General features: G+C 47.2%; 1 protein-coding gene across 1 annotated transcript; it reads left to right on the top strand.

Moving 5' to 3' along the window:
- Positions 1 to 1,650: 1,650 nt before the first annotated feature.
- On the top strand, positions 1,651 to 4,269 carry LOC101965784 (PRAME family member 12-like). The gene is made up of 3 exons (XM_078027739.1): positions 1,651 to 1,937; positions 2,317 to 2,898; positions 3,711 to 4,269. The coding sequence occupies exons 1-3, from the start codon at positions 1,651 to 1,653 to the stop codon at positions 4,267 to 4,269; spliced, it is 1,428 nt and encodes a 475-aa protein (XP_077883865.1).
- Positions 4,270 to 11,696: the final 7,427 nt, after the last annotated feature.

Genomic DNA, 11,696 nt, shown 5'->3' with positions numbered 1-11,696 from the left:
AACTAATCTAGAGGAAGAAAATCCCAATAGAATTAAGTGGGTGGAGATTGGTGAAGGTGATCACATACTGCTTTCTGATTGGATGCTCATCAAACAGATGGAGGTGGGGGCGTGGCCAGAAAGGTCCATAAAAGCTTCTGCAGAGCCAGAAGAGAAGCACAAGAGTCTTGTAGCCCAAGGAGACACATCCTGGCCTGCTGAAGCTCAGAGCACCTGCACACCTGGCTAGATCCCCTAAGTTCCTCACTGGCCTAAGGACCAGCACATTTCCTCCTCATCTGTGCGGATTCAGGTACAATTTTGTTCCTGTCCTTTCTCATTAACAAACATAGGACTTTGACTTTGCCTCTCAGTGTGGTTTTGTCTTTATGCTTAATATTAGGATTTCCGTTTTGGTTAATGTCACATTCAATTTTATCTCTCTCTCTCTCTTTTTTTTTTTTTCGTACCTGGTATTGAACTCAGGAACACTCGACCACTAAGCTACATTCCCAGCCCTCTTTGGTATTTTATTGAGACAGGGTCTCACTTGCTCAGCACGTGCTCTTACTGAAGATGGCTGTGATCCCTTGGTCCTCCTCTGTCAATCTCCGGACCCCCTGGGATTACATGTGCACACTTGCACACCCAACTTTGATTCATTTGATTAAATTGTTTTTTTAAGGTTTATATGGACAATATAATTAATTAATTTGGTGGTATGGTGATTGAACCGAGGGCCTTGTACATGCAAGGTAAGCACTTGTAATAACAGAGGCATATCCCCAGGTCACCAATATTAATTTTTATGTGCTGCTGAGGATCGAGCCCAGGTCCAGGCCCAGCCACTTTCTTCACCAAGGAGATTAGATTCCTATTTCATTCTAATTGATTGCAATTCTATTTTCTAATGATGGAAATATTTATATTGTGTGCCTATAAATTATACTCTTTCACCGGGTGTGGAGGTGCACACCTATAATCCCGCCAACTCAAGAGGATGAGGAGGCAGGAGGACTAGAGTTCAAAGCTAGCCTCAGCAACACGAAGTGCTACACAAATCAGTAAGACTCCTCTGTCTCCAACTAAAATACAAAACAGGGTTAGGGAAGTGGCTCAGTAGTGGAGTGTCCTAAACTCAGTCGCCAATATCTGCTCCCTAAAAGAGTATACTGTATGGCCCATGTGATTTAGTAGTTTTATAATGTGTTTAAACAAATTAAACCAAAAGCTTCAAACTATCTCATGGAACAGTTCACAGACTCTGTTCTGATCTGTTTGCTCTCTTCAACTGCACCTAAGGTGGCAGAATCTCACATGTGGAACAGACATCCACGAGACTCTCTTGTAATTTCCAAGTGTTTTATAATATGGGCACATGCTTTATAATTGCTCATTATTTTTTTAAAATTAAAACTAACATCACCCATATGAGGGCAAGTCCATTCCTAGTCATGTAGTTGTTGAATCTAGGGGCCTACTGTTTAGGTCACTTGACAGTCCAATTCCACTTTGAGAAGGACAAAATAATAATCAAAGGCTTTCCCCCATAAGGGTGAGGTGTGCTTACAGACTCCCCAGTACCCCCTTCCCAGTGGCTGGCAATGGATGGGATAGTGGCATTTTCCCTGGACCATTTTTCAGAATCCTTCTTCTTTCAGACTCCCCAGGATGAGCATCCAGTGCCCACCCACGCTGCTGGAGCTGGCAGGGAGCAGCCTATTAAGTGACAAGTCCAGGGTGGTCCTGGATCTGGAGGACATGCCCATAGAGCTCTTCCCACCACTCTTTGTGGAGGCCTTCAGCAGGGGACACACTGAGGTCCTGAAGAAAATGGTGCAGGCCTGGCCCTTCACCTGCCTGCCCCTGGGGGCCCTGATGAGGCAGCCACAGCCTGAGATGCTCCGAGTGGCACTGGATGGGCTGGACATGCTGCTTGCCCAGCAGGATCGCCCCAGGTGAGGGGGACCCAGGTGGCCTGGAAGGGAGCACCCTCGGTGCCAGGGAAGGGATGGGTATAGGCAGGGAGAGTGGGTGCTGAAGTGTGCTCCACAGGCTTCCTGTGCTGCCAGCAAGGAGGGGTGGAGAGGCCTTGGCCATGCTGAGCCCCATCTGGGAAAGGCTTCCAGATGTGGAGGGGCGTCTGGCAGCTGTGATGACAAATGAAGGAGGCTATACCTGCCCCTGTCTCAGTCTGTACAGGTGGGGGCACCAGGCTGGATTGGAGGGGCAAGGGGTAGAGTGAAGTGAGACAGAAGGAAGAGGTGGAGCAGGGAGCAGCAGCTGAGAGGGGAAGGAAGGGGCCTCAGGGCTGAGACTCTGCTGTGGTCCCCGCAGGAGGCGGAAACTGCAGGTGCTGGATTTGCAGAGAGTTCCACGGAACTTCTGGAGGACGTGGTCTGGAGCCTTGGTTGATGCTCGCTCACCAGAGGCCATGAAGAAGAATCAAACATCGAAACATGGTCCAGCATTGACAGCTAAGCCGCCCTTCCAGGTAGTCATAGACTTGTGCCTCACAGAAAGACCCCTGGATGAATTCCAGGCCCACTTGTTCCTGTGGGTCACACAGAGAAGGGACATGATACAGCTGTCTTGCAAGAGACTGAAGATCTTTGGGAAACCCACCGGCCATACCAGGAAGGTCCTGAGACTGCTGCAGCTGGACTCTATCCAGAAGGTGGAAGTGCACTGCACCTGGGCGCCCTCCACCTTGGCTGCTTGTGCTCCTTTCTTGGGCCAGATGAGGAACCTGAGGAAGCTGCTTGTCTCCCAGGTCTGCGTACCTGCCCACACCTCCCCAGAGGAGCAGGAGCGGCTGCTCGCCCAGCTCACCTTGCAGTTCCGCAGGATGGACTGCCTGAGGAAGTTCTGTGTGGATGCTGTCCTCCTCCTCGAGGGCCTCCTGGAGCAGGTGCTGGGGTGAGTAAGGGGGTGAGCATCCTCTGCAGACCAGTTACAGGAAATTTGCACCTAGCAGCCACTGACACTCGGTTAATAAGACACTGAAAGGTACATAACCCATCCTTTTGTTCCTCTTGGATCCTGAAGCTCGATCACATAACATGTACCAGAGAAGAGTCCTAAACCTGGGTCCATGGGCTGGGAAGTGCCACCATGCTGGGAATCCAGTTGGGATGGACAGGAGCTAGGGATGGGATTGATGTTCCCTTTGTGGGAGGCCTGTCCAGTGAAGGTGGTGGAAAGCAGGGTAGAGAAGAGGGCTTGGAAGGAGGGAAGCCCCACACTTACACCCGTCACCATGGAAACGCTGTGCTCCACAGCTGGTAGCAGAGGACCTGCCTCTAATACCCCCCTGGAGAAGGCTGTTCTGAGCTCCAGGTAGTGATCCTGGTGTGAGGGTGAGGAGCAGGGGTGGAAGTCTTGCTGAGGATATAGGGTGTGAGCCACTCAGAGGGTTATCCCCAGGATTTTTTTCATCCTGCCTGAATTTGACCTTCGTACATGACTCCCCATGACCTCCTGTGGCCAGACCTGTGACTTTCTGCTTGGCAGTGAGGAGGGGACACCAAAATGTAGACTCATCCGTTCACAGGAGTGGTGGTGAAAGGCTCACCCTGACATGGGGTGATGTGAATGACCAGATTCTGCAAAAGGCAGCATCCTAAGTGTGGGCCACTGTCAGATGACCAGGGTGACTTTGGGTTTGAGCCAATTTGTCTTTTCCCACCTTGACATTGCTCCTCAGAAATAACTGCCTTGTTTCTCCTTAGGCACCTGAAGACCCCTCTGGAGACCCTCTCAATAACCAACTGCCCGCTGTCAGATTCCGAGTGGAATCATCTTTCCCGATGTCCAAACACCACACAGCTCAGACACCTGGAACTGACCGATTTCAGTCCAGAGCCCCTCAAAATTCTGCTGGAAAGCACTGTAGCCTCTCTGAAGACCCTGGACTTGGAAACTTGCGGGATCACTGACTCCCAGCTCCAGGCCCTCCTGCCTGCCCTGAGCCGCTGCTCCCAGCTCAGGGTGTTGAGCTTCCACGGGAAAAGCATCTCCATGTCAGCCCGGAGGGACCTGCTGCTTCACACTGCCAGCCTGAGCCAGTTGAGCGAAGAGCTGTACCCTGCCCCTCTGGAGAGCTATGATGCCCAGGGTGCCATCCACCCAGGGAGATGTTCCCAACTCCGTGCTGAGCTCACAGCAATAGTGAGGGACTTTAGGCAGCCAAAGGTCCTTGTGCTCTGTACTGTTCCCTGTCGTCATTGTGGCTACAAGTTCATGTATAAAGAAGGCCTCCTTCACTGCTCGTGTCCAACAGCTGCCTAGTTGGGTGTGTTTTAAAAGCGTACTTCTAGGCAATTGGAGGTATAACCAGGATGTAGGGTCACCTTAGAGGGAACTCAGAGCCCACCACTTCAGACACTCCCTGAGGTGTGGATGGGAAAGGAAAGCGCAGCAGGGGGCTCCATTGGAGGGAACCCCCCCCCCCAGGACAGGACCTTCAGGACATGTGTCTTCATAGAGACACACACAGGGACCTGGATCTCTAGAATGGGATTCGGGCTTGATGGGCACAGGAGGAAGCTATTGTGGTTCATGGCTGGTCCATAAATAGTCAGAAATGAAGGGAATCTCAGGGTTAGTCTTCTGACGTCCTCTGTGATGGATTTCCCTGGCTTTCTGATGAAACCTTGGGATTCTCCAGGTGCTGATGCAGAAAGACGGCCCTGGGTACTTGGTGAACACTGAGGTTCAGCCCCAGGAAGTCAAGGGATCAAACTGAAATCTGGTCATGATATGTGGCTACTCTGTGGCTTAACACATGCGGGTGCACACAGGTGGCCTGGAACATTCTACGTAGGCACTGAACATGAGCCAAGGCAAGAAAACCTCTTCTCAGGGTACCTCAGAGCCACCCAGACATTCAACACTGCCCCTTCCTAGTGGATCTTCATGTAGACCCAGAAACCTCAGGTCCCTGTCTCTGGATGCGCTGGGCAAGGGCATCTGTGCATACGACAGGCCCCAGTGTCCGGCTCCCAGTGCCTGCAGGAGGTGTCCATGCTGTGCTTTGATCAGAGCCTCTGGGTCTCTTGCTTGTCATCCACTTAGGGAGTCTGTCCTCAGTTAAACTAGTGGTGCCCATTGAAGTTATCCAAATACCTTTCAGGAAAATAGTAGAATCATATAGGTAGATAACACTTGCAAATATTTCAAAATGAAACTGATTAAATTACAAGCTCTGGTGGGGCGGGGGTTGCACATAACTGACAGACCTTCCCCTAACACTTCCCTCTGCTGAGGACTGGGCTGATGGGGTTGTGCAGTGACCTTGGCCTTAGTTTCCCATCCAAGGATGAGAACGAGGTCCCCCCAGTCTTCATTTGAGGTGTTCTAAAGCTGCCTGTGGACGCGTTTTAATTATGGCTTGAATAACTCTCCACACATAGTGAACTGGAACCCAATTAGGTGTGTAAGCAGACTGCAGCTCACTCTTGGAACTGGTAGCAGAGTCTAGGCCAAGCACAGCTGGCCTCTCTGTCACCCACAGAGCGATCTATGTGTCTGGCTCCCTCTTTATGGCACTTCCTTTTCTCGGGCTCTAAGACTAGGTCGCACATGTGGGGCAGGTGGAAGGTTCTGAATGGCATTCATTCTGCTGGATTCTAGGTTCAAATAAAGCCAAAGCTGTGCATAATGAGATGTGTCATCGTTTGTTCTTTTAAGAGTTATCATGACTAGAAAGTGACTTGAAAGTATTCTGCTGCCTCTAGACCCCTTGAACACTGGAAGCGTTGTGAGGTCTCTTTGTTTTCCCAGAGCCCTGGGGTTACAGCACCCAGACTGCTCTTTGAGCTCCTCATCTTTTGACTCTGGGTTCATTGGTGCTGAGACAGCCCACAGCTGTAGGATGTCATGGTAAACAGGACCAGGTTTCTAAGGGTGGCTGTATCAGGCAGTGGGGACTGGATTTCACTCCTTGGCTACTGAAAGATGCAGATCCTTTGCATCCAAAGGTTCTACAGCCCCTTCTGAACACTGGCCAATTTCACCTCCACAATCTAAGAGACCAAAACCCATGCTTTTCTGGAGAAATGAGTGAACTTCCTCAAAGCTAAGTCAGGGATCTGAGGTCATAGGTCAGTGGTAGAGCACTTGCTAGCATGTGGAAGGGCCTGGCTTCCATCCAAGGCATCACAGAAATAAGTAAATAAATAAATAAGTCCAAAAATGATGTGACCACATTGGGAAGGTTTAATTGGAATAGAGGTGACTATCTGGTAGAAATATTTGAAAAGAAAGAACCAGAACCCACATGAAAACAATGGAATGTATTCTTTAATTGGTCTGGACAGGTGGGTCAAATAGATGTACTGAAAGGTTCTCTTCCAAAAACAACTGCAAAAGCTGGCTTGGTGGTGCTCAGCTGTAGTCCCAGCAGCCCAGGAGGCTGAGGCAGGAGGATGGTGAGTTCAAAGCCGGCCTCAGCAATTTAGTGAGGTTGTAAGCAAGTTTGTGAGACCCTGTTTCAAATTTAACCTGGGGGCGGGGCTCACTGGTGTGGCACCCTTGGGTTCACTACCTGGTCCCCCAAAACAATGCCAAACAAGTATGAAAGCCAGTTGCAGTGGCACATGCCTGGGATCCCAGCTACTCGAAAAGCTTTATGATTTTCTTCCTTCTCCCAATTTTACTAACTGGGGTATGATCCATTCTTATTTTTTTTCAGTCCCTTAGATGCCATATTGGGCCAGTTATTTGAGATCTATTTTCCTAATGTAGGTATTTCTTGCTGGGAATGTCCCACTTGGAATTGCTTTTGCTGTGTCCACAGGTTTGGATATCTTGTGGCCCTGTTCATTGGTCTGCAGGCATTTTACACTTTCTTTTTTAATTTTTAGTTATTTTTTACTTCATACATACATGACAATATTTTTAATTCTTCAATGACCCATTGTTTGTTGGGAAACACACTGAAGAATTCCCATGCTTTGTAACTGTCCAGGTGTTCCCCCTGCTATGGATTCCACTCTTATTAAATTTATGGAGATTTATTTTGAGAATAAATGGAGAATGTGTCGTGTGCAGGCTGTTTGCTCTGCAGGTTGGGTGGGTGGTCTGTAAATGTCTACTGTGTGCAGAGATGATCTGTCGAGTGCTGAAAGGGGGTGTTGAAGCCCCACTGTTATTACTGTGTTTGGGTCAACTTCTTCTTTTACATTCCAGTCATATCTGTTTTGCACATGTGGGTGCTCGGCTGTCGGGTACATGTACGTGTACAATTGCTGTCTCATGTTGCTGAATTGACCCTTGAGCATCGTGTGATCCCCTTGTCTCTTTTTATTGTGTTTTAATCTCTAGTCTATTTTACCTGACAGGAGTCTATCCATTCCTGCTCTAGGTTGGTTCCTTCGTGTGGAATATCTTTTCCATCCCTTCACTGTCACTCTGTGTGTGTCCTGAGGTGAAGTGACTTTCTTGTACACAGCAGGTGACTGAGTCCATTGAAAAAGAAAATCTATTCAGTCACTTAACGTCTTATAATTGGGGAGTTTATTCCTTTTTAATGCAAGGTTTTATATTGAAAGATACAGAATTATTTCTGACTGGTCTTGTTTGTTTTTAGTTTCTTTTTTCTGATTTCTCTTTAGTTCTTTTTCTCTCTTTTCCTCCCTACTCTCTAGTCTGTTTCTGTGGGTTGTTGTTTTCTTCTGGGATAAGTTTGCATTGCCTTCTTTGTCCTTTGGGAACACGCTGTCACTTTTGGTTTTTCCTTTGGGCTTCCTCTGGGATTTGGAAAATTTTTATAGTTACCAAAGCGCGTGTTAAGCTGAACAGAACCTCCCTCTGCTCTGACACTCTGGATTCTGTCCTTTTTCTGTAACTTGTGCTTTGGTTGCCTTGGTTTCCTTCTCCTGGTTTCGTGCATTCCTTAACCTCTTACTTAACACTCACCGTTTTCTTTTTAACTTCCCTATTAGTTATTTGAAAGTTTAGATATCCCTGTTATGTAAGCCAGGCACACTGCTGTATGCATGTAATCCCTCAGGAAACTGAGGCAGGAGGATTGCAAATTGAAAGCTATCCTTTGCAACTTAGCAAGGCCCTAGACAACTTAGTGAGACCTTGTCTCAAAATAAAATATAAAAAGGGCTGACTTCCGATTAGATCCAATACCTTCAGGAGCCTGTACTCTTGCCGCTGGCCTGCACTGGCAAGATATGCTGTGTTCCCTTCCTGCAGAAAGCTGGCTGTGAGACACAGCAAGAAATCACACAGCACGGAAATACTTTTGAAATGCTACCTCTGAGATCTTAAGAGTGCTGCTTCCACACTGGAAGGAGAGAGTGAGTGTGTGTTTTTATTTTTCTACGGGGGATACACAAAGGCTTTTCCATAGAATATGATTCACCAAATAAAGCAATGGGTGGGCTGTCCCAGCCCTACCAGTAACACCCAACCCCAGAGCTACAGAGCAGTCTCTGCATCTCCATCACGTTCCCCTTCTCGGACTCTCAAGAACTCTGGTGAGGGAGGCAAGCAGGACTCTTCAGGGGTCATAGAATAGGTTAGGGATGGTGCATACATACAGTATAGATAGGTAATACGTGTTTGTTTTTGTTTGTAGCTGAGGTGTAGTTTAGTTGGCCTCTGAATGAAAGCCCTTCCTGTGTCAAGGAATTCCCCAACCAACATGGGAGTCTCCAAGTGAGGCAGGATCCACCGTCAGTTGATAGGAATGAAAGAGTCAAATGTACTTTTCTTCCTCCTGATGTGGTTCGGGGTTCATGCCTAAGGTGTGGCCTGTGCCCCAAATGTGCTATGTCACCTGGCAGCAGGTCCTAATCAGGGTGTCTGTGGGGGGTCCAAGCTGTGGTAAAGGCTGGCTGTAAGAATGGCCTTAACCTAAGAATGGCCTCAGCCTAAGTAATTCCAGTTGAAAATGAACCTGCAGGTCCACCAACCTCCAGAGCCCTCTAGTATGAATCAGGCACAGCTGATAAAGACAAGTCTCTTTCCACAACCCCGTTAAAACTCAGAGTGAAGTCATGGTCATTTGCCTTCACCCTGATGATGGGAGTCAGAGGTGAGAGGTCAGGGCAGAAACTGTCAAACCAGAGGTCATGACCTCAGAATGTAAGACATCACTAAGAAACAAGGTAATAGCTGATAGGGACTGAAAGGGTGAGCAGAGCCCCAACATTTAGTAGAAATGATGGAGCAAGTGAACAGACATTCAGCCAGCTGCACTCATGGCCACATGCTGGAGACCCCAATGAGGTCCAGCGCTGACGTCCCACCTCTTCTCATCATCTGCCTGATCCTCTGCATCGTCCTCACTGCTCTCAGACTCACAGCCACATCTCGACCCTGGTGAGAATGGCGACTTCCTCTTAAGACTGTCTCCTCAACCAGCTGTCACACACAGCCCAGGAAAGCCTCCATGGGTCCCTGACCTGATCACTACAGCCTGAGTGAGTGAGCATCTGCTGGACTTTCACCCTTAGACTTAGTCTCTAAACCTAGCACTTGAGCTGAGCATGCAGAGGGAATGTCTATAATGAGTCTGGCATGATTAAGTGTTTGCTGTGCTCAGGGTTAACTTAGAAGTTTTAGTTTTGAATTGATTATGTGTATTGCAGTGCCCAGCATTAAGGATTATCATTTGCTTGATTAAGAACTATACAGTGAAGTTTTATTGAGTGATTTGAGTGAATAAAGCATTGAAAAAAGCATTAGTGTGTGAATATGATTTATTTCTCCCCTCCACTGCAGATGTCACACCTCTGCCCATCCCAACTCTAGCCAGCTTCCCTTGGTCCCTGCCGACTTCCACAGCACTGTCCCAACTTTCCCAGTAATCTTGTGGGCTTTACAACATGCTTACAGTTGTCTCTCTGCTTAAATGTACCTGGGTTAGTTTTTGATACTAAGAACCATGGTTGCCAGTCACAGAGTCACATGCCTGTAATCCCAGTGTATCAGGAGGCTGAGATAGGAGGATCACAAGTTCAAACTCAGCCTCAGCAATGGCAAGGCACTAAACTAGTCAGGGAGACCCTGTTTCTAAAATATATACACCATAGTGCTGGGGATATGCCCCTGAGTTCAATCCCAGGTACTCACCACAAACCAATGATTGTTGATGTGTGAAAATATGTAGGGTTTAAGTGACCTACAGAGTAAACACATATGTGAAAATTATACTCCCTAGCTCAAAGCCAAGTACAGCCTTCACACAGTATCCACAGTGAATTGATTCCTAGACCACCCCCCACCCCCTTTGTATACCAAACTCTGCACATGTTCAAGGTCAGGTATAAATGATGCAGTGTTTGCATATAACCTATGCACATCCTCCTGTGTGCTTTAAACCATCTCGAGGTTCCTTCTAACATTTAATACAATGGGAACATTACATAGCGGTTTATACTGTGCTGTTTAGAGAATAATGAAAAGAAAATAGACTCTACATATTCAGCCCAGATGCACTTATTTTCAACCATGTTCAATCCAGGGTTGATTGAGTCCAAAGATTCAGACCCTACAGCCTCAGAGCCCAGACGAGATACGCAGTAGCACAGAAGTGTGAGCAGAGGCAGAAGCGAATAGAGACATCAGTTACAGAAGACGACAAAGAACCAGGACGAGCAGCCTTGAGACTTAGAAGCACCGCAGTTCTGACATCTGCTTAGTGTCGGCACTAAGAGACCTACAGCCCTGGGGCCACTAAGGGGCATTTCTGAGACAAATAAGACTAGCAAAATGCAACTGGTAAATTTCATTCAGTACCTACGGTTCAGTAATGTAGGGAATTGTGTCTCTATTAAGTTTTCAATGGAACATTCCAATGTTTCATCTCACCTCAAAACAATAAGCTTCAGAAATCAGGGAACTGAACTAATAGGAAAGGCCTAATTGCCCAACATGTTGTATAAACTCTTCATTTCCTATAACTTGTATTTACTGATTTTAAAAAAATGCTAGAACTGTGGCTCAGTGGTTTAGTGTCCTTGGGTTCTACTCCTGGTCCCAAAGGAGGGGGAGAAGAAGAGAAAAATAAAAAGTGACTTGGGTACCTCATTCTTTTGCTAAATAAAATTTTGGGGTGGGGAGTTTTAAAAAATGGGCATTGTAGTGGACTCAGTGGCACAACCTCTAATTTCATCAGCTCAGGAGCTGAGGCAAGAGGGTGGCAAGTTCACGGACATCCTGGTCAAGTTAGTGATAACCTCTCTCAAAATAAAAAATAAAATGTACTAGGGAGGTGGCTCAGTGTTAAAGTACCCCTGGGTTCAATGCCCAGTTCCTCCAAAAAAGGGGGAGTTGGGGATGTGGTTCAGTGTGTAACAGGGGTTTGCTTGATGCTTTCCCTAAATCCTTGTGGCTTTGAATCTTACATATTTTTTTCCTTCCCCTAAATCTTCTCCCTAACTTCCTCCTCCCTGATCTTCTTGTCCCTGATGTTCTCCTTCCTGGTTTCTGCTCTATAATCTAATTTTATCAGAATCACCTCTTGAAAAACAACCTGTGCAGCAGTAATCTCTAGGGTATATAAAGAATTCAAAAAGCTAACCACCAAAAGAAAATCACATAATCCAATCAACAAATGGGCCAAGGACCTGAACAGACACTTCTCAGAAGAGGATATACAATCAATCAACAACATATGAAAAGATGTTCATCACCTCTAGCAATCAGAGAAATGCAAATCAAAACTACTCTAAGATATCATCTCACTCCAGTCAGAA

This window comes from Ictidomys tridecemlineatus, chromosome 11, assembly GCF_052094955.1.
Source record: "Ictidomys tridecemlineatus isolate mIctTri1 chromosome 11, mIctTri1.hap1, whole genome shotgun sequence".
NCBI classification, from domain to species: domain Eukaryota; kingdom Metazoa; phylum Chordata; class Mammalia; order Rodentia; family Sciuridae; genus Ictidomys; species Ictidomys tridecemlineatus.
Note: the sequence above shows the minus strand (reverse complement) of the source record. Positions and strands in the feature narration are given on the sequence as shown.